The sequence below is a fragment of the Monodelphis domestica genome, chromosome 1 (genome assembly GCF_027887165.1).
Source record: "Monodelphis domestica isolate mMonDom1 chromosome 1, mMonDom1.pri, whole genome shotgun sequence".
In the NCBI taxonomy this organism is placed as follows: Eukaryota; Metazoa; Chordata; class Mammalia; order Didelphimorphia; family Didelphidae; genus Monodelphis; species Monodelphis domestica.
This window is the reverse complement of record NC_077227.1, coordinates 373313859-373337743: the sequence shown is the minus strand read 5'-3', so window position 1 is coordinate 373337743 and position 23885 is coordinate 373313859. Positions and strand designations below refer to the sequence as shown.

General features: G+C 37.6%; 1 protein-coding gene across 14 annotated transcripts in view; it reads right to left on the bottom strand.

The window, feature by feature from the left end:
• TENM2 (teneurin transmembrane protein 2) overlaps window positions 1–23885 on the bottom strand; it is a 1380893-nt gene that overhangs the window by 188155 nt on the left and 1168853 nt on the right. For 9 of the 14 annotated variants that reach the window (XM_001370043.4, XM_016433795.2, XM_056811548.1 and 6 more), the window contains one exon: window positions 2130–2252. The exons of the other annotated variants lie outside the window; for them this stretch is intronic. In XM_001370043.4, coding sequence (XP_001370080.1) covers window positions 2130–2252 — 123 coding nt within the window. The remainder of the gene's footprint in view (window positions 1–2129; window positions 2253–23885) is intronic. 14 annotated transcript variants of the gene reach the window in all.

The following is a 23885-nucleotide window of genomic DNA, read 5'->3' as shown; positions in this document are numbered from 1 at the left end:
AGAGGAAACCTATCACCTTTCAAAACTGCACTTTTGGATGGCTCTAATTGTTAGAAATCTTGTCCCCACTCCCACTCCCCATCGAAGGTAAATTTATCTCTATCCAGTTTCCACTCAATATTCCTGTTTCTGCCATCTGGGACCTAGAACAACAGCTCTTTCTCATCTTCTTTTATGTGACATCCTTTCAAATATTCAAAGGTAGCTACCATAGTCTGAGTCTTCTCTAAGCTGAACATCCTTTATTTTGTAATCAGTTCTCACTTGACATGGACTCAAAGTCCTTCCCCTCCCCGGTTGCGGTTGCTTTCTATCTTATCAATGCTGTTCATAGACTCTGGTCCTAGAATTGAATAGAATATTCCAGATGTTAAGCATCTTCACCCAGCCCATCACACTGCCTTCTTTGACTGCCATATCACATTGCCTGACTTTGCATTCCAGATTTTTCTTCCTGGCTTACTTCTGTCAAATCATACCTCCCCCACTCTTTACTTGTGAAACTAATTTTTGAAGCCAAATGTAGTAGTATTTACACTTATACTCATTAAATTCCAGACCAGTGCTCTAGCCAAGCTCTTTCTGGATCTGAAATCTGTAATTCATTGTTAGTTACCCCTTCTTCCTTGGTGTCATTTGCAAATATGATAAGCATTCTAGCTTGGTCTTTATGCAAGGCATTGATGAAAATGTCAAAGAGCATAAGGTCAAGCACAGATCCTAGGGGTACTTCACCAGAGACTTCCTGTGAAGATGACATTGAGTCATTAACAACTACTATTTGCATCCAGCTCTTTAAGCAGCTCTGAGATAATTACATTATCATCTAGTACACATCACTCCATCCTTCCCACAAGTATGAGATACTTTCATCAAATGCTTTGCTAAACTTTAAATAAATTGTATCTATTAGATTCTTCTGATCTAGGTAGCTAGTATTTATGTGAAAAAAAAAAAGGAAATAAGGTGGTTGAATACACTTGTTCTAGATGAAGCCATGATGATGATTGTGTGTGTGTATGTGTGTGTGTGTGTGTGTGTGTGCTGAACCTGTGAATTGCAGATCAGCAATTCCTCTATAATTTTATAATCTTAGAGAGTTGCCTGGGATATTGAGCAGGTAGGTGACTTGTCCAGGTTCATATAGCTAGAACATGCCCAAGGTAGGACTTGAATTGATGCTCTCCTGGACTCTGAGGCCAGCTCTCTATTCACTGTTGCCTCATGTCAATTATTATATAAGTAGTTATTATTATTATTATTTGTTTATGCCAAGGGGCAGAGTATAAATTTTGAAGCTAGAGAAATTCCTAATAGCAACATTACATATTTATTATTTTGATCCTGAATTAAATGTGCAGTGTGCCAGCTGGTTAAATGTGGCGTTTTCTGTTGTTTTCTTTTAATTATTTCATGTCTCCAATCCTTACAATCTTCCCTCTTAGCTACCCCCCTTCTCTTTTTGTTTTTCCTCTCCCCTTTTAGCACCTTGTTAGCACCTAGCTTCTCTCTAGAAGAATATGGTGTCTGATTGTTTCAATAAACATTTCTTTTGTCCCCTTGCTGTTATAAGAAGGGAAGCTTTGTTAGCTAGTTGTCAAAACTCCTTGCTATTTTCTCTGAAGACTAAACAGCTCCTACTTTTCGTCTTTCATGCCGAGCCAGGCTTTGCCTTGTCCCCAGGGATACTGAATCTCTCTCCTAGCGGGAGAGGTCTCTAGCACAACAACATCTACCCTTTGCTGCTCTCTCTTCTGATAAGAGTGTCCTTTCCCTGCTACTACTATCACTGCTGCTGCTGCTGCTGCTCCGGCCTCTGCTGCTGTTGCTGTTGCTGCTGCTACTTAGTCCTTTTGATTCCTTCAAGTAGCTGAAGGGCTGTGCCAATCAATGTAGATAGTGGAGGTGCGCACATTGCTATATGTGGGCAAAGAGCCAGCACGGAATTTTTGCAGCCAAACATAGCAAACAAACAGGAACAGCAAACAGCATTTAATGTGGGCACTTACAAAAGACCATAAAATGCATTTTTTTGCATACCTTCCAAAATTTGGATTAAAAACTGAATGGTTGGCAAGAGCTCTGAATTCCTGTGACCTTAAGAGGGCAAGCAGCAGCTGTAACCTCACCTTTGCCTCCAGATGGCAATGTTACCACATCATCGTTTCCTGGTAATCCGGTCCTTATCCCATTGTTAAAGGTGTGTCCATCTGCCGGCTGTAGTTGCCAATTGAGTCCGAGCAGATGCATTGCTGCAGGAGAGACAAAGTAATGAAAAATAAATATGTAATTCAGAACTAGAAATGTCACGAGGGGAGTACCAGGAGCCTTTTTCAGGTAAATCCATTTTTTGGGATGAGACATCCAAAACAGCTTGCCATAGAGATGGGCAGAGTGCAGCTTTTAAAGTTGCTCCCCATCATAGGACACAACCGCTTGCCATCTCAAAGCTAAAGGCCTAAAAAGACATGTGGGAGAAGGAAGACAAGGAGCCCTGGATTTCCTACTTCTGAGAAGGAAGATCAAGGATGCTTCATAGGGCAGCCTACCTGGGAGTTACTGCCATTGTGCCCACTCTTAGGGAAAACAGTGCAAAAAAGTCTTAAAGTCAATTTGCCGAGATTTTCTCCAAACCTGGGGCAAAGATTAGGTCATGCAGTGCCGGATCTCAAGGGAGAACTCTACTTTTTCTTTGACATCAGCTCTGAAAGCTTGACTGTCCTACACTGGAAGTGTTTATACACTCACATCCTCAGTGGGGGGTGGGAAAGGAAGGGGAAGGCTTTGTCCAAAATCACAGTTGCACCAGTGTTTTCTTCAGCCCAATTTAAACCCTCTCTTCCCAGTGATTTCTATCTGTTGACATTTTAAGTGTCTACCATTGTCCCCTCCTACATTTATCCCCTTTTTCTCTTTTACTTTTTTAAAAAATGGACCACTTTTCACTAGATTTTTAGTCTTTTCCTTCAATATTCTTGCTCTTTTTAAACTTCTTGAAACTTCCATCTCTATTGCATACATGAGTATGTTCTCTGTCTCTCTCTGTGTCTGTTTATCTCACTTTCTATCTTTGTCTTTGTCCTTCCCTTATCTCACTGTCTCTGTCTCTCTGTCTCTTCCCCCCTCTCTTTCTTTCTCTTTCTCTCTGTTGCTCTGTGTTTCTGTCTCTCTCTCTGTCTCTGTCTGTCTGTCTGTCTGTCTCTCTCTCACACACACACACATACTCTCATTTACTTTCTTACTTCACTAAAGGATAAAGCCAGAGAACAGAATTGTCTCTCTGTCTCTCTGTCTTTCTGTGTCTGTGTCTCTGTCTGTCTGTCTGTCTCTCTCTCTTTCTCTCTCTCTCTCATTTACTTTCTTACTTCACTAAAGGATAAAGCCAGAGAGCAGAATTGTCTCTCTGTCTCTCCCTCCCTCTCTCTCTGTCTCTCTCTGTCTCTCTGTCTGTCTGTCTGTGTCTCTGTCTCTGTCTGTCTGTCTATCTGTCTCTCTTTCTCTCTCTCTCTCATTTACTTTCTTACTTCACTAAAGGATAAAGCCAGAGAACAGAATTGTCTCACTGGCTCTCCTTTGCTAAGGAAACAAGACAGCCTTGAGAACACTGGCTTTTCTTCACTCTATGTGTATTAACCTTCTAGATTGACACAAGGGCCTACTTTATCCTCCTGGTTACTCAGTGGGAACTCTCCAATTATTTTAGTGAGAATATATCCATCTGAAGTGATTGTTAGTTTGTTGCTTTTGTTAAACTTATCCTTTTGACAGAGTTGAAGGTAATACCCTTCCTTCACCTCCCCCTACCAAAAAAATCCTTTTCTCTCAAATTCCTCAGCTAAAAGATTCCTGATCCAACTCCCTCCATCCCCCCTTTTAAAGGTATTTTACAATCCTACTGAATATTTTCTATCAGACAATAGCCACACTAAAGCTGTATTACATTTCATCTGGACACAGGCTAACACTGTTGCTGCGTCCCAGCCCTGCCATGGACAAATGTCTGTTGACAGAGACAGGTTCTGATTTTGATGCTGGGACTGGGAGAAACAATTAACCACGGGAAACGCAATTAACAATGCTTAGGAAATTGCTCACATAGCAATTAATTCTGCATGCCTACTACCAGGTTAAGTCATACTGCATTCTATTAAGGTTAAGAATCTATCTTCAAACAACATAGCTTCAGAGCTTGTGGATAGATTTAAACCAGCTGAGTTTTGATGGTTAAATACCTGTCTTTTATCTCAGACACTTTCCAATCTCGGAGCCCCGTAGTTTTTCTATACGTTACTCGGAAGTGCTGGGCCCAAGTGTTAAAAATGATAAATACTAATAAGAATAAATGACATTTACAGTACATTTTCTGTCAAGGTAACACCTAATTTTCTCGTGCAGTTTATACGTTATATGTAGGTCACTTACTTGAAACGACCAAATTCTACTGCTTCAGATAATGACATATTTTCACAGCAGAGAGGTCAGGAAATGAAAACTAAGAGTGGCTGCTTCGAGATAACGATAGCTTCTGATTTGTAATTACCAGGTGAAGGTAGGCAAGGAATTAGCTATTTTTAAATGATTTTTAAAAAATGATATTACTGTGTTATCAGGTTTTACCGGGAGCCATCTGCTTAACCCACAAGGGATGCAATGCAGTTCTTTTGGTGAACATTTCTCTTGTCCCAAGGTAGACACAGGTGTGCCAGGTACAGTTAAAGCTCTAGTCTAACAGCCTTGATTTTTCGTATCTACAGAAGGAAGTTTTGGATTCCTATGACAAGGTGAAAAGATGAGATCCTGTCTGATCACTGATAATGATAATAGGTGCTAACATCTTTGTACCTAGTTATTTATGTGTTGTCTCCCCATTAGGATGAGAGTTCCTTAAGGACAGGAATTATTTTTTGCTTTACTTTGTATTCATAGAACTTAGTTACAGTGCTTAATAAATGCTGATGACTGACTTATACGACACTAGATGGCACAGTGGATAGAGTGCTGAGCTGGGAGTCAGGAAGACTCATGTTCCTTAGTTCAAATCTGACCTTAGAAGCTTACCAGCTGTGTGACCCTGAGCAAGACATTTTAATCCTGTTTGCCTCAGTTTCCTCATCTGTAAATTGAGTTAGAGAAGGAAGTGGTAAATCACTTCAGAATCTTCCCCCCCAAAAAACCAAACAGTTACGAAGAGTTAGACACAACAGAAAGTGACTAAACAAAATGGAATATTCCAAAGCCCTTTATAGATATTATTTCATTTGAGCCTCACAATAACCCAATGAGAAAGGTGCTATTTTATTAGTGAGGAAGTTGAGGCTGAAGGAAGTTAAATAATTTGTCCAGGACTACTAGAGTCCAAGGTAAGTTTTAAACATAGGTCTTCTTCTAGGGTAAGGAATTGTGCCTTAATCTGAATCTCTCACCAATATGAATGCTCTAGTGAAGGATGTGAGTGAAAGTGTGTGTGTTGAGAGGGGTGGGGTGAACAGTGGGAAAAGGTAGAAAACAATTCCAAAGGACTTATGATGGAAGATGCAATTTATCTCCAGAGAAAGAACTGATAGAGACTGAATTCAGATTGAAGCATGATTTTAACTTTCTTTATTTTTCTTGTCCTTTCATTTGGTTTATGTTTGTTTTTTTTTTGAAACATGGCTAAGATGAAAATATATTTTATATGATGCACATGTATATTAGACATCAGATTATCTGCCTTCTTAAGGAGAGGGGAGGAGAGGGAGAGAAGGAACTTGGAATTGAAATTAAGAAATGAATATTAAAAACTATTTTTACATCTAATTGGAAAATATATATAAAAATGTAATTAAAATAAAGTGGGAGTGGAAATGTGGAGAGCCTTCCTCTTACAGAATTTTACCTTGTCATTTAAAGATATGCCAAATTTGGGGAAGGGAAAGGAAGCCAGCCAATTTTTCAATCTTTCATGACTAAACTAATGAAAGTGTTTATGAACCACAGTTTTTCTTGGCTTGAGATGCTGCATTTTCCACTACTCCCACCCCTTCCACCAGTTTTTCTGGGTTCTCTTGCAAAATCCCTTTGCAAAACAAAAAACAAACAAACAGTCTACAGAAAAGGATAGAACTGAGGCTGAGGTGAGAAGGGTTGGGGTCAGATCCTGCCAGGAACTTCTCGGACAGTTTTCAGAAGTCTTCAAAACAAAACAAAACAAAAAACCCAATAAGAAAATGAGAGGGAAATGGGAAGAAAGGAAATAGCAAAATTGACCAAGCCCAAGATTGCCCTCTCTATTGAAGCAATACAACAGAAAGGAAACTCAAGTTTGGGCATATTTTCTGTTGTTGAATTGGACACTAAGTAAATAAGTGAGAATTATTTCAGGGTATGGACCTTCTCTTATATATGTGTGTGTATGTGTTTAGTGTTGGAAATAGGCTTTTGTTTGCACCATTTTTCTTGATCTTCCATTCCTTCTTTTGTTTGTAAAAGAAAATGCCAGCTGCATGAAGCCTGTGGAAATAGAGAGTTGTCCTCAGGATCGAGATATAGAAATGCTCCGGAGGCAAGAACATAGTCCTGGCTGTCAGACTCTAGTTTCCCATTCTGACACTGATTGGATATTTATTTACCTGAAAGCAAAAATTGTTCCCTTATGAGACTTCTCAGTTTTCCTTCCTGAAAAATGGGGATATTTCTAATTATTGCTAGATTTTAGGTCTAGAGGTAGAATGCAGAGGAATGGGTTAGAATGACAATAGGAAAAATATAAAAGGGACCGGGGCATGGATAATTGCTCTTGAGTCTTTTTTCAGGTGGCTTTAACTTTCAATGACTTAGCCGGCTTCATACCATTGTCGCCCTTTTGCTTACAGTTCAAAGATTTGGGAGTGAGATAGTTATGATGGTGTTCTGCTTTCCTGAAATGTGAGGCATAGTGATTCTCGCCCAAACATGTCTCTATGGAAACTCTGGAAAGCCTGATATGTTTTGGGAGCTGAAGAACTCCCTTTCATAGGGGAGGATCTCAGTGTAGCTTATAGATCCACATCCCTTTTGGAGTCTAATCGGCACGAAATCATATACCTATTCAAATGTCAGCAAATACATCTGACTTGACTCACAGTATTACTGTGCCTCCAGCAGCTACTGGCTGAGAGGGAAGAAAGTATGAAGGTATGTACGCGTGCATGTGTGTTTGCATGCATGAGTGAATAAATGAATTAATGAATAGAAAAAAGCAGCATTCTTAATTATTATATATAAAGTATTTTGACCAGAAGTTTTGTGTTTAGTATTTATTCTTGATCATTTCAAAAATTAAGGTGAAAATAGCTTCACTAAACTCACATTTCAGAGAATAAGGATGCCTTCTAGGGAGTTAGGATGTCGTAAGTCTTAAATGTTCTAAAAGCTCATCCATGGAGGTCCAAGTTCAGCCCATCTTTGGGTCACAAATGAAATGAGTTTAGAAGACCTGCTCCCTAATGGTTACTCACCCCCACCTAAAACCAAAATGTACAATTCATCATGGTTTGACAGATTCTGCTCTGTAGGGACTCAGGGCTGGAAAAGCAGAACTCTTCAGGTCAGTAAGGACAGGATGGAGAAAAGGACCAGGGGATAGAAGCTTGTGTAATTCTGGGCAGTAGCTTGGGAAAAGGGCCATTTGAAACACAGTAAGTGGTCAAATTTTCAACCTGTTCTTCAAGTAACTGTATAGTACCTTTTACAGAAGATCCTTGAAAAAAGCCCTATAGCTGGACAGACAGACCACACACCAGCCCTGGATTTCGGCCAAAGGAGCAAAGGAACTCCATTAAAGAAAAAAAAGAACCGGAGTCAGGATACTATTTTCTTATAGGAGCCACTATGTTGTCATGGTAGGTGGGCTCTGAAATAGATACTAACAAATTTCAAATCAAGAAGAAAATAGTTATATCAATTACAGTTAAATGGGGAATCTCCTTCCAAATCATATGGGCTTGGATCCTACACATCCTAGCAAATTATCATTCAGAGATGGGGATTGTCTGAAATAGAAAGTAGGGTTCATGGAAGCAACTGCTGGGTGCCACTTAAAACTATCTGTGCTCATTGGCTGACAAGAGGATCAACCTGACAAGAAGCCAATCAATATGTCAGAAACTCTTCTGAGAGAATTGTTCATCCCCATCAGAGAAAGTGAGCATGGAGGCCAAGTCTCCTTTGTGTTTGCAGAGACGGCACCTAGGATCAGAGGGTATCTTGAAAGATCAGGCTTGTCAATACATGACCGGAGGAAGAGATTTGGCTTTTCTTTGAAAATGGAAGACTACATGTAGCTCAATAAGTGGCATGGGAAGACAGAAGAAGGTAGGGGCAGAGAACAATGCCAAGTCATAAGGGTCAATATGTGGTCAGGTTCATTAAAGGTTCTAGAGCAGATGATGAAAAAGCCCATTCAGGCAACAGCTATGTGGAATAGGAGAAAGATTATAGCTATGTCTCTTGCCCCTTCTCTGCCAACTTTAGTCAATAATGCTAATGTTCTCAGTGTGGAACTTTGTGCCAAAGTCCAAATCTGATATGGCCTCTGTATGACCCCCAAGGAGAGAAGCCCCTCTAATGACCCTCATATATGCAAAAAGAGGGGAGAAGGTTGGGCCAGGACAAATCAGGATGGGGAACCAATTCTGAGACTTGCAGTGACCATATAATTTTAATAAGCATTACTGTTAAAAAACAAACTGGAGTTATCTACTACACCTTCCACTGTTTTTCAGCATATACTGTACACTTTTAGTGCAATATTCTTAAATCCACAACCATTTAGTCAAGAATTAACAAGACAGTTAAATGAAATAATTACTTATTAAATGTTGTTAAGGTTTATCAACTAATAGATACTTCCTTTCCCCTGCCTCTCTTTAACTAGTCATTAGTCCCCAATAAATATGTCCTTTGCTGGTAAGGGCTTTAACTTAGAAAATCACCTTAGTAAAAAAACATATCTATGTTTGGAAACTAATTTGAAGCAACATCAGGTACATTCCACATATTTATCAGGCTTGTTCTCTTGTTTATTTATTACTAGTTATATATATGTGTGTGTGTGTGTGTGTGTGTGTGTGTGTGTGTATATATATATATATATATATATATAAAACAACTGTTATGTTCCCCCTTTAAAAAATAAAGAAGAAAAGGGCCTGTTGAAAAGCATTGATTGTTGTTGTTATTTTTAAGAAATCTATCAGTGTCCTAATGTCTAAGAAGAAGGAATACAAAGGTCCAAATCAGGCAGGACGAGGGGATTAAAAATATATATATTTAGGTCTTAAAGGACTTTTTAAAAATTCCCTTTCAAACTGCCTCAGTGAAGTGATTTTTCTTCTTCTCTTGGACTGTATTGCAATAAACTGAATGGAATGAATTTTCAAAGCATGGTATGGAAGATACGCCCACAAATCCCATTACTACTAATGGGATTTGTGTACCTATCTTCCCTGAATGTGCAGAAAACTCACTTCCTCTCTGTCCACCCTCACTCTGGCTATTTTGAAAATACATGCAAAGCTTACATAGTCCAGTTATTATACTGAAACAGGGGAAGGATGAGATGTAGCCTGGCTCTAGGACCCCTAAAGAACATCCCTGCTTTATAATCACTACAGTCTGTCTCTGTATTATCCCTCCAATCACCAGGATGGTCCTTCAAACAGGAATTTTGTCAGTTGTCCTCTTTCTGGGTCCCCTCACAAAGGCAGTGCCACTTCTTCCTTTAGCATCCCTGTCACAAGAAGAAGGGGGCTAATGTTGACCATAGGTATGTTTGGGATTTGAGAAAAAGCTTTGGAGGTTGACAAGAAGCAGCAGCACTATGGAGTCCAGCATTAATCCATTCTCATGACAGCTTCAATATTAGGTGGGGAGAGGGAAACAGTATAAGATCAATCAATTTCTGTGTTTGGAAGAAGTATACTTGCTCATGTTGCAGCATTTGGATACACCACTGCAACCTTCTGTAGCCTCCCACTCCTGCTGAGTGGGGCGAAATTTAGAGAGGGAGCAATATTTTTGTGGGTGCATGGCATATTAGGTATATAAAAGTTAAAAAGCCTGTAGTAGGAGGCATAGAGTTTCTCATACTACCAGACTGAACAAAAGAAAGGTCACATTCTCAGTCACTTTTGTTTTCTTGAACCTAGTCCCTAGGAAGGAATCTGACTGATGATTATAGATGGCCAGCCCATTTTCCATTGAGCAGAGCCATCCACATGCAGATAAATACAGCAGTGGAGCCATTAGTTTCATAGGGTATCATTTCCAACCTCAGAATATCCCATTCTCACTATTATTTTTTCCTGTGAAAAAAACAATAAAAGCTTCTCTTCATATAAGAAAGGACCTATGTGCCCAAAATACCCTTAGAGAGTAGTAATATCAGTAAGTTTTATTCCCCAACAATCATGGACTGGGATTTTTAAGAGCTGTTGTGATATGGAAACAAAACAACAACAAAATCACACACCCCAACAACCCAAACCCTAAGCATTTATTTTTCTTGAGTTTGCCAGTTACTTTTGACAACCCAAACAATATTTAACTTTATTAATAAATCAAACAAAACAGCAAGTACCAACTATTAAAGAAGGAAAAGGATCAATGAAGGTGGCCACCAAGTACAATGGAAAAGTTATGATTGCATTGAACATTTCCCTACTTGAATCGTAGGAAGGCAGATAGTATGAATGTTTTAGAGGAGTAGATGTTATATTGATTTACAGATGGATAACGTGAGCTGGAACAAAGATGGAAAATCTCATGTGAAAAAAGAGCCCTCTAGAAGAGAGAGTGGTAATTGGTGTCAGATATGTGGCAATTAGTAAGTGGCTACCATATCCTTCTACTCAGTTTCTAAGGCAAAATATTTTCATTCTTCTACAGAGATTATGTGAATCTATCTCACTGTGTTAAAGGCAGTCCTGGATATTTTTCCTGCCACCACAGAAACCTCCCACAATAAACTGATGTGCTTGTTCATGGGTTATATAAGGAGTCTGAAAAAAATCTATGGGGAAATGCTTCCAGGGTGTTGACACAATTGGGGGAAGGATAAACATCTCACCCCAGGTATTTGTAGGTCAGGTTCTATTGCAATAGAGCAATAATACCGAAGCACAACAAAACAAGGTAATATATAGGTGATATACAGTACAGCATACACTTAGATAAGACTCCTTCTTGCACTTGCTGCCATCCTATATCCCTTGCGTGGTATAATTTTCAGCATCAAGAGAAAATACTCTTAACTTTAGAGCTGGAAGGAAGCTTAGAGATTACCCAGTCTAAAATCTATTCATTTCACAGATAAAGTAACTGAAGACCTGGAAGAAGAAATTACTTTCCCAAGTACATCTGGCTAGTGAGTGGCAGTAGACCAAGAATCCAAGTCTTTTGGTTTCTAATCAAGTGCTCTTTCTACTCTATCACTTTGTCTCTCTTGTAAGCCACAAAGAATTAAGAGTTTTGGAACCAACTGATATGTATGCCACCAAGAAGTAAATCTCTGTGAGACAAATGTAATCGCTGATTGTAGGAAGGGAGCTTTGCTCTTTCCTTGGGCAAAGTATGGTTTTGAGAGCAGACAGAATAAGCCCAGAAGATTATTAGCAAAAATCAAAAGGAGATGATAAAGAAATTCCAGGAAAGTAGCTACAAAAATAATAAAATACCAAAACACATGGACATTAGGTCTAACATCAGAAAGATGTTGTTTAAGTCATTTCCATCTCTCATTTGGGGTTTTCTTTGCAAAGATGCTAAAATGGTTTGCCATTTCCTTCTCCTGTTCATTTTGCAGATGAGAAAACTGAGGCAAAGAGGCAAAACTGAGGCAAAAATGACTTGCCCAGGGCCATACAGCAAGTAAGTATCTGAAGCCAGATTTGAATTTAGGAAAATGAGTCTCCCTGACTCCAGGTGAAGCACTTTAACCAATGTGCTCTCTAGTTGTCCCAAGAGTCAGGAAGACCTGGGTCCAAAGACTGAATCTGATATTTACTATCTGTATGGCCCTGGTCAAGTCATCCCTGTTAACATCCCCAGTTAACATCCCTGTTCCTTAGTGTCCTCACCTTTAAATGAGAGTGCTAGACTTGGTGGCCTTTAAGGTTCCTTTCAGCTTTAAATTTATGATACTATTATCCTCTGAAATAAGGGAAGACCTAAACAATTGGAGTGATATTTGATATTCATGGATAGGCTAAAAAAAAATGATGTTACCACATAAATTAATTTGCATATGCCAATGTGATATATACCAATCAACTATCAAGCTATCATACCTATACAAACAATAACAAAATTTACATGGAGGAATATTTCAAGAGAACTGATGAAAAAATTAGAATGAATAGGGCTTAACATTATCAGATACAAGAATTATATTATATTATAAAGCAGTAATCCTTTAAATTCTTTGGTACTGGTTAAAAGAGTAGAACAGATCATAGATAAATAGACTGGAAAGCAAATGATATGTGTATATTTATGTATATGTTTATGTGTATACACAAATATATAGTAATCAGGGTTACATAAACCCAAAACTATATAACACATTTGAAGTAGGATTCCTTATTTTAGAACTGCTAGCAAGAATAGGAAGCAGAGAACAGAAAGAAGAAAATAGGGTTATAATAGCAACTTATACCATATACCAAAATAAACTCTATTTGGATAAGTGATATAAAAATATGAGGTCACACCATTCAGAAAAATAACAAACATTAGAAAGGAAAAAAGGTTCGTAGCTTTAAAGCTATGACTCATGGGACAACCAGGTAAAATATAGTTTACAAAAGAAAAAAACTGATGATTTTATTTATAAATATTTTTAAAGTCAATACCATTGAAATATGAGAAGCTATGGATTGGGGGGGGGGAGGGAAATCCATGGACCACCATATGTCTGACATTCAAAATCTATAGGGAATTGGCTCAAATCAAGAGTCATTTCCTAGTAATCAAGCGTTTGAAAAGAAATGAATAATGAGTTTTTAAAAGAAGAAACAAAACTAGCAACAATCCTAATCCAACAAGAATATAAATTATAGAAAATCAGAACTATGATGATGAAAAAGTGTAAATAGTCAATATTGCATAAGTTCTAGGTTTATTAGATCAACCTACTAATAGGTTAGCTATGGATAGGTCTTATGGCAAACAAATTGCAATTTTGTAAAAAAAAAAAGTTATTAAACAGAGTGGAAGATAGAGTGTATTTGCAAAATATTTAGAGTAGCACTTTTTAAAGTAAAAAGCATGAAACATACATAGCATAAGTCCAGTGATTAAGGAATGAACAAATAATGGTTTAATGGAAGAAATGGGTTAGATGAATTTGAAATAATCAGAGGGAACAAAGAACAACAGAATGATGTATGCAGTGACAATAGCAAGTAAATGATGGCAACAAGAAAATTGGATTCTTATCTTCCAATGCAATGAATGATATTTGTTCCAGATAGCTGATGTTGGAACCTACTTCCTCTCTTTGGAGAAGTTATAGATTACAGGTATAGAATGTTATGTAGTATGTTAATCATTCCCAACCACTATATTTGATGGTTTTGTTTAATAGTCTTATTTCAAATTTGGACTCAGACCCTGGGCAAGTCACTTACTTCTCCCATGCCTCAGTTTTTTCTCATTTGTAAAATTGGAATAATAATAGAATCTATCTAATAAATATAACTAGTATTTTTGTGGTGCTTGAAGGCTTACAATGTGCTTTATGGATATTATCTTATTTTAGCTTCACAACAACTTGGAGAGGTAGGTGCTATTATTGTCACTTTTCAAATGATAAAACAGAGTCAGATGGAGGTTGGGTGATCAGTCTGAGGGTTAAACAGCTAGTATATGGGGTAGATTTGAACCCATGACTTACCGACTCCAAATCCAGCACTCTATCTGCTGGGCCATCTATTTTGACTCTCAGGATTGTTGTGAGAACAAAGTGAGATAATATTTGTAAAGTGTTCTGTAAAGCTTGAAGGGCTATATTAATGCACACTATTTTATTACTATTATTACTATTTTTGTAAAGAAAGGTACTTAAGCTGTGGTGATTAGCAGCTGATCATTAAATAAAACACAGGAAAACATTTAAGAAATAATAAAATTATAAATTGGCCATATTTGTATGCTTATGAATTTCCACTAAATGGACACCACCCACCATGTAAATGATGAAGAAGAAATATATTTCTTTCAGATTTCAAGTTGATTAAATTGAGTTGTTATAAATTATAACAGAGGCAACATGGTATAATGGGGATAAAATTGATTTAGAGGTCAGAGGATCTGGGTTCTAATCCCGATTCATCTACTTTTTAACTAGACAACCTTGGGCATGTCAGCTAGCTTCTGTGAACTTCCATTTCTTGAGCTATACAGTGGGGTATTAACAACTACCCTGCCTAAGTCATAGAGTTTTTGTAACAATTAAATTATATAATGAATAAGAAAATCCACCAAAAATATTAGTGTTTTTATATGAATGTGAGACATTATTACTCTCATATATTCCTGAAATATATATATGATCATATAATATAATATATGATACTTATATAATATACAAGTCTGAAAAACAGTTTGTCTCACTTATCAATTTATACTCTGGCTCATGACATTTCAAAGTTTATTGCACAATGTGCTTGGTATAGATATAATTTTTTTAGTAGTAAGCAATGAGTTAAAGAAATAAGGATATGAAACAAATCCTGAAAATAATTCCCTTCTCAATTTTGCCATTTGTTCAGCAGAGCCAAAATTAGGCGCGTTGGGAGGTTGACAGTGTCCTTTTAAATTTTTAATTTTTGACATAGTTAGCTGGAGGATTCTTAACACTAAAATGCAAATTCTTTATCAGGGACTTCAGCTTGATCTTTGTCTTACATGGTTTTTGGCAAAGTGGATTTCACAGAGCAAACCTGAAACGTTTTAAATTTAATTCTGGTGGAAAACCTAAGTGTTAAAGAAATTAGTTTTTTCACTTGGGGCAAGACCATTTAATGGAGAATGAAAGACCAAGAAGTGTGGCAGTTGACCTCAACAAAGCCTACACATGGAGCGGCTAGGCAGCTCAGTGGATAGAGAACCAGGACTGAAGACAAGAGGTATGGGGGTTCAAATCTAGTCTCAGACACTTCCTACTTGTGTGACCTGGGCAATTCACCTAACTCCAGTTGCCTGGTCCTTCTGCCTTGGAACCAAGCTTAATATCGATTCCAAGACAGAAGGTAAGGATTTATTTGAAAAACAAACAAACCAAAACCTACACATCAGGATGGTGGTGGGGAATGGAAAGGACACACAATTTGGAATAAGAAGATGGGGTTTGAATCTTGGCTTTGTCTTCTGCCACCTTTGGGACTGTGGTCATGTCACAGCTTCTCTAGGCTCATCTATAAAAGGAGTAGAAATGAATGATCTTGAGACCTTTCTAGTTCTAAATCCTATGATCTCATGGCCAATTCCTCAGTTAAAGAAAGCTAACAGGAAGAAGAGGAGGGAAGATGGGGATGGGGAAGGATAACCTTTCTAAGAGTACAAAGTACCTCTACTATCAAGAGTTATTATTGGTGTGTTTTCATCTGCAATTAGGTAAATGATAGAATTAAGCCTTTATGTTGAACGTGTGACAATTTACTTGATAAAGCTAATTTCAGGGTTTTTAATGGAGCATTCAAATCGTGATTATTTCTGCATGGCCAAAACACCCACAAGTTTTCTTCAAAAGGTACCTACATGAATTACAGACTGCAGAAATGACAATGGCACTGTTGGTTTATAAAATGTGTGGAAATACAACAAACCCTCATTATAACATGAGCAAAATGATATCTCCTGAGATGTAATACCCACATAACATCAACCCTTGATATGACACAATTAGGCGTTTTGCCCTGCAACAGTGGCCTTGCATGACCAAAATAGAATGAACACTTTCATAACAAATCTCTAACTTGTTTTGTCATTTACTTAGCAGTTTAAGGGCAAATTTGATCTCTACGAAGACTGATTTATTAAAACTTTTTTTCCTTTAAAATTTTTCTTTTTATTTTTAGTTTCAAATTCTCTCCCTCCTGCCACACTTCCCCTTCCAATTGAGAAGACAAGAAATATGATACCCATTATACTACACAATTATGCAAAACACATTTCCACATTAGTTATGTTGTGGAGGAAATAAAGCAAGAAAAATAAAGTGAAAAAATGTTCTTTAGTCTGTACTCAGAGTTCATCAGTTTTCTCTCTGGAGGAGGATAGCATTTTTCATCTTGAGTCCTTAATAAGAAACTTCTTAAAGAGTTTTAATTAGAATTATAAAATGCAAAAGCTAGAAGGGGCCTTTCCAATTCACCCTGTTCAATCCTCATTTTACAGATGAGGACCAGAGAGGTTGGGTAATTTGTTCTTGGTCAAGCACCTAGTTAATGGCTAACCCACGATTAAGATCCAAGCCTCCAGACACCTAGTTTCATACTCTCTCCACTTTGTCAAACAAATCTCAAAGCAGTTTTTGAATTGCTTAGCACACAGTACCTGGCACATAGTAAGTGCTTAATAGATGTTTATTGATTAACTGATTGATTGATGTTATGGTTGATGCTTTTAAAGCCACATAACTCAAACTGGTTGAGGAAATTCTTTACTAAGCTCTACCCATACCAATGAAATCCCAAGTCATGTAAAACAAACATTTAAAAGCCCTGGCTCTTTCCCTGCTATTTCTATCATCTGTTCAATGAAGATATGATAAGGTAGCTTTTCTGATTCCCAACTTCTTGAGATTTCCTGTTCAGCATACTTAAGGTTATTTCTTTATTTGTTTTTGTCTTACCACTGAAAGGTGGCCAAAAAAACCCAAAACACAACAACTTCGTGTTCTCTCCTACTCACTCAGATGGGAGATTCTGGTGGAGAGAAATGGACACTACATCTTGGTGGCCATATGAAACATAGATATGTTCTCATTTCTCATGAGAGTGATGATGCAATATAATAATAATGATAGCTAGCATTTATGTACTTTAAAAATATTCTATCTTTACGAAAACCCCAGGATGTAAGTGCTATTATTATTATCCCCATTTTACAGATAAAGAAACTGAGGCAAACAGAGGTGAGGTGACTTGTCCAGTGTCACAACCCTAGTAAGTATGTAAGACTACATGTGAACTTAAATCATCTTGATTCCAGGTCTAGCTTAGCTATTATATTGCTGAGAGGAACATCACAAGCAAGAACAGGAATCTATTTGTATGAAATAAGAAAGGGAATTTACAAGCTCTTATTTTCTATTTCCATATAGAGAGAAAGAAGGAGATAATCCAGACCTCTCTAGTATTCTGCTTGTTGGATACTACTCGGCATGAAGTCTATGCTTGATTGGATAGGAGAATGACTAGGAAGCCAGAAGAAGTCAAGTAGTTGCATTGGAAAAAAAGCTAAATTCATTTCAGGATAAAGAGATGACAGAATTGTTACAGCTGGGGCTAGCCCAAGGCAACATTTTCTTTCTTCAGTACTCCATCTTATTACATATCTGTGCTTACCCTTCCTCTCTTCTTACTGTCGTCTAAACTCCCTGCAATTTGGCTTTCAATCTCATCATCTGTCTGAAGCTGTTCTCTCCAAAGTTACTAATGATGTCTCAATTGCTAAATCTAATGGGCTTTTCTCAAACCTCATCCCTCACCTCTCTGAAGCATATGACATGGTCAATCACCTTCCCACACTAAATATTCTCTTTTCTCTGAGTGTTCAGGATACCGTTCTCTCCCGGTTCTCCTCCTATTTGTCTGGTCACTCCTAGTCAACCTGCTTAGTCTGTCTTCATCCTTGCCAACCTCTCTGTGGATGAATCCCAAAGCTTTGTCTTGGACCTCATTCTCTTTTCTCTTTATATCATCTCCCTTAGTAAGTAAACTCATCAACTCTTGAAGGTTCATTTATCATCTTTATGCAGATGATCCTAGATGTATAATCAATCCCTAGTCTCTCTTCTGGGCTCTGACACTGTACCTCCAAGTGCCTACTAGACATTCCATAGTTATCTTAAACCTGACATCACCAATATGGGACTCATTATCACCTCCCCTAATGATAATAAAAGTACAACCTATATCATATTACTTACCTTCCTGGGGCAGGAAATGGGAGTTAGGGATAGGGGAAAATGGAATGAGACAAAGATTTTTGGATAAAGCTAATGTGAACATTTGTTTCTCTTGGAAAAATATTTATTATAGTTTTTATAGCTTTCTTTAATTCTCTGTTAATTTATATGATAAATTGATCAATCAATAAACATTTATTAAGTGCCTAATGTGTGCCAGACATTGGTCTAAGTTCTGGGAATAAAAAAGGAGTAAAAACAGTCCTTGCCCTCATTGGGCTTACAATCTAATGGGGGAGACAGTATAGAAAAAATGTATCCAAAATAACCTATCTTCAATATAAATAGGAAATAATAGAGGGAAGGCATTAGAATGGAGAGGGACTGAGAAATATTTCTTGTAAAAAGGAGGATTTTAGCTGAGACTGGAAGCCAGAGAATCTTCAAAATTCTTTATTTTTGTGATATTGATGTTTTAGTAGAAATTGTTTTTCTGGTTCAGTCCATTTTATATCAGTTAATACAAGTATTTCCATGTCTCTTTTCCATATGTCTATTTCCTCATTTCTTAAATTAAAATAGCATTTTATTACATTCACACATCACAAATTGTTCAACCCCCAACCGATGGGTATCTCCTTAGTTTCCAGCATATTTAAGGCCTTTTCCTCTTTCTTTGAGCTTTTATCAGACTGGCCCAGGAGTGGGAACCTTAATGTCCTCCTTGACACGTTAGTCCTATTCACTGCAAATATCGAATCCCTTGCCAATTCTCAATGTTTCTAGTTTCACAATATTTCTCCTACCTTTCCTTTTCTCCACTCACATAGCCACCATTCTAGTTCAGGCTCTCATCATCTCTTACATGGGCTATTACAACAGCCTGCTCATTAGTCTTCTTGCCCCTTCTCCCATTCCAACTCATCTTCCACACAGCTACCAAAATAAATTTCTTAAAATATAGGTTTAACTCTTTAAACTCCCTAACTTGAGACTCCAGTAGCTCCCTTATTGCCTCCAAGATCAACTATACCCTCTTCTAGTTGGTTTTTAAGACATCACACAATTTAGTCTCTTCCTACCTTTTCCATCTTCTCTCCTTTACTATCTTCTTTTTTTAAATTTCTTTTTTTCTTTTTTAAATTTTTATTCCCTTACTATCTTCTACACACTCTACAATGCAATGATAAATGGCCTTTTTTTTTATTCCTAACCCACAACAGTCCATCTACTTTCTCTTCATCTGGTTCTCTCCCATGTCTAGAATGCTCTCCCCCTTCACTTATGCCTTTCCACACATCCCTGACTTTTTTTTTACAACTAAGCACAAATGTCACCTTCCTCAGGGGGCCTTCCTGGTCTCCCAGTCATTTGAAAATTCCCCTGTTAGGTTAAATTTATTCTGCTATGGATATATTACATATGTGCCTATTTATATCTTCTCCATGAAAAACAGGCTCTCTTTGAGGACAAGGGCTCCTTTTTGCGGTTCTGTCTTTATTTCTTTAGCACTAAACATATAATGCTTAATAAATGATCACTGATTGATTCCTTTAGCTGGTTTTATGCCACCATGTATCCTGTGTTCTCATACTGTCCCCTACTAACCCTCCCAATTCAACACCCACCCAGGCCTGCTCTTTGTGGGCAGTTAAGTACACTATGTTTTGGTTCCTCCTGCTTCTAAGCAAGATGGACTGGAACCAACATTTCTTTCCTCAAGGCCATGCTTTTACAAAATTAAGCTAGTCAATCTGAAAAACTAATCTACATTAATTGCCTAAATGATTTCATATGCTGCCTTTCCTTCCTAGGTAAATATCTTGTGTTTATATTTTGAAAAGGACTTCATGAGGTAATATCTTAACCCAGGCTCAGATCCTTAGCAGATACTTAAAAAGGGTTTCCTAGGTGAATTATTAATAATAATGGACATTATTATATAGCTCCTTATGGTTTACAAAACACTTTTCACACATGATCACATTAGAGCCATGTGTGTTTGCTCCCCCCATTAGAGCAGGAGCTCTTTCAGGAACAAAGATTCTCTTATTTTTCTCTTTGTGTCTCCAGTTTAGCTTTGTGCTTTGCACAAAACACGCATGTAGTAAGTGCTCATTTGTTTATTCATTCATTCATTAATTCATCACAGCTCCATGAAGTAGATACCCAAAGTATATTACTACCATTTTACAGATGAAGCATTACAGGTTTAAAAAAGTAGAGTTGCCTAAAATCATACAGAGTCAGGGAGTTAATTGGTCTCTCCAGATTCCAGGTCCAGCCCCCTTTCCTCTGCAGCATGCTGTTTTAGTTCTAAACTAAGAACAGAACTGAACTCAGTCCTTTGGGATTAGACTCCTGTGATATACTTGATGCCAGTGGAGGCAGGAACTGGGAGAGTGAAACCAGAAGGGGTGCTTCACTTATGTAGTATTTTAGTGCTGCTCCACTTAAGGGGAAAATTTCTCCCTATTTCTGTACTGTACTTGTGAGGAACTTAATCTTCTGGCTTGCTTTCTTTTGGTTATGGTTGTCTCACTATCCCAAAATTCTATTCCAATTCCCCAATTTGGCAGGAAGGTGACTATTTTCTGGAAGATTGGACCAGAAGGCTCTAGAAAAGCTTTGAAGATGGCCCAGTGGAGCAAGTATCTTCTGTATGAAGACCAGTCTAACAAAAGGTGGAGCAAGTTCATTGCCAGTATATTCTTTATCATGGCAACCTGTGAAAGAGTTAAACTTTTTAAAAAAATGCCCTTCTGCCTTTTCCTGATCCCCTCTGCTTCTGCATGAATACTGAGAATATATGGTAGAAAAGAAAGACAGAATAAGACACACCATTTTGGACCTCCTACAAACATTAACTCAACTGCTGGTACTCTATTGAAGTAACTGGACCTTGTTAATGAGGAAATTCTCACCATCAATAAAGCCAGGAAACATAAAGACTTGCCCAGGGACATATAGCTAAGATATGTCTGAGGTCAGATTTGAACCCATGAATTCCTTCCTCCAGGCTTGGTTTTCTACTGTGCCACCTAGCTTCCCCAATACCAAATGATCATTTTAAAAGGTTAAATTGACCTTAACTTAACAGACAGATGGCAGCTTTGGCACAAAGGGATAGATGTCTTTACAGACATGAAGGTCTTGGTTCCAGTCTTGTTTCTGACACATACCAATGCTTTAGGCACTGTCTAAGACTATGTGTTGCCCAGAAGGTACTGACCTGCAGTGACAGATGGAGTTACCTCACTAAGGAGATCCCTATTCCAATAAAATCATAAGCTTACTCCCTATCCCCATCTTAACAGAAAGGAAGTAATCATTGATGGATGCAGAAGCCTCTTTGGAATCCATTGCCTATGTGTGGTCAGATCTTTAAAAATGAAAGAAAATGCAAAAACTATCAAATAAGAAGAAATTAGAATATAGAAGAAAGGATCCTTTAATAACTGATTTAAAACAGTTGTCATAAGAAGAAGGCTAAAAGAGGCCAGAAACTGTCACAGTCAGTAAAACTCTAATCTACATGCCAGCAGGAGATGTCAAAGGCAACATGATTTTACACTGCAAACAAACTCACCTTCAAAACAATATGGAGGAAGAAGGAAGACATTCTTGAAAGAAGCATCAGAGATAAGAAATAAGCTATAATTTTCTCCAACTTAGTCATAAAATTGACTAAGAGGCATAGAGAATATAAAATCCCACGTTGTTGTTAGTTCTTTAATTACAAAAAATAAAAAAAAGAATTGGGTCAGTGGATCAAAGCAGCTTTAGAGGTTCTCCTATAAGAAGGGGTCTTCAGGGTATATACTGAAATCATGCAAGGTTCCTTGATAGTTTTTTTAAAAGGTTTTTACATAATCAATAATAAATGAGGCATAACAGAATAAGATTTATAATCCTAAAGATGGTTGCCTTGCATGACAGATATCTTCCTGTTTCTGAATAGAAGAGGGTTTGATGGTTCAGCTCTCCAGATGGGGGGGGGGTTTGTGCTGACTGCATTAGACATACCCCAGCATATCTCCTCAGTGGATCCTATGACCACTCAAAGGAGATCATTTTAGCAATCTTCATAAGAAAAATCAAATTGATGGAGGTCTTCTTGAGATCATGACATATAATAGGATGAGCAGCTCACTGAATTAACTTCTCAGTACTTTTTGGACAAAAACTACACATAGACTGAATGAGACAGAAATAAACAGAAGAATGAGCTGGATTGCAACTGAGGAATTATACAGTATTTTTAACAATTACATTAGTGAAACAAAATTCATCTTTTTAACACCAATAATCTTCTGATAATACCATATTGTGGGAAGTATGAAATACCACAACCTTTGAAGAATCAGAATGGCAGGTAACCCAAAGGAGGGAGAGATACAAGTTGGTATAATTAGGTTTATTATATAATATGTAATCATTTGTTATTGTTGAGTGGTTTTCAACTATGTCTGACCCTTTGTGACCTCATTTGGAATTTTCTTGGCAAAGATACTGGAGTAGTTTGCTATTTCCTTTTTCAGTTCATTTTACAGATAAGGAAACTGAGGCAAACAGAGGTAAGTGAATTGCTCAGGGTCACCAAACTACTAAGTGTCTGAGGCCAAATCTAAAGTCAGGAAGATGAGTCTTCTTGACTCCAGGCCCAGCACTCTATCTGTTCTGCCATCTACTTGCCCATGTGTGATAATATATTTATAGAAATCTTTAAGTACTTATATAAAGTATCATTTGAGTCGTACAACTGTTTTCTGAGGCAGTTACCAGAGGTGTTATTCCTCTCATTTTTTTTTAACCCTTACCTTCTGTCTTGGAATCAATACTGTGTATTGGTTCCAAGGCAGAAGAGCAGTAAGGGCTAGGCAATGGGGGTTAAGTGACTTGCCCAGGGTCACACAGCTGGGAAGTGTCTGAGGCCAGATTTGAACCTAGGGCCTATTGTCTCTAGGTCTGGATCACAATCCACTGAGCTACCCATCTGCCCCATATTCCTCTCATTTTAAAGAAGGGAAAACTGAGGCTGAGAGAGATAAAATGACTTGCTCATTACTCATACTGCTAGTGTGGCAGGATTGGAATCTCATTCTTCTGATTCCAAGTCCAGCATGCTATTGATCAGAATTATGCCCACAAGGTCACAATCTCTCTACTTTGTTCAAGTATTATAGTTAGTTTTTTAAAGATTTAAAAGTTAGCACAGAATATCTGAATTTTAGTAGGGAGATTTCAGCTTTAAAATTTATCAAGATCCAAAGGTTACTGAGGAAGTATTTTAGGTACAGAGAGCTTTCCTAAGGCTCTTAAAATCACAATCTCTTTCTTTTTTCTTTAACTTAAAACAACTGTTTTTCAGTTACATGGAGAAACAATTTTTTGACAACTGTTTTATGACATTTTATGATTCAGATTCTCTCCCTCCCTCCCTTGTCTTTTCCTTACTCAGGTGGCAAGTAGTCTGATTTACGTTATACCAGTGCTTTCATGCAATGCATATTTATATATTCCTCATGCCATGACAGAAGACACATATCACACATATACTAAAAATCTCATGAAGGAAATAAAGTGAAAGATGGCAAGCTTTGATCTGCAGTCAGACTCCAACAGTTCCTTCTTTGGCTGTAGATAGCGTTTTTTATCACAAGTACCTTGGAGTTAGTTATCTTGGAAACTTGTTTTGCTGAAAATAGTTTAGACCTTCACAGTTGATCAT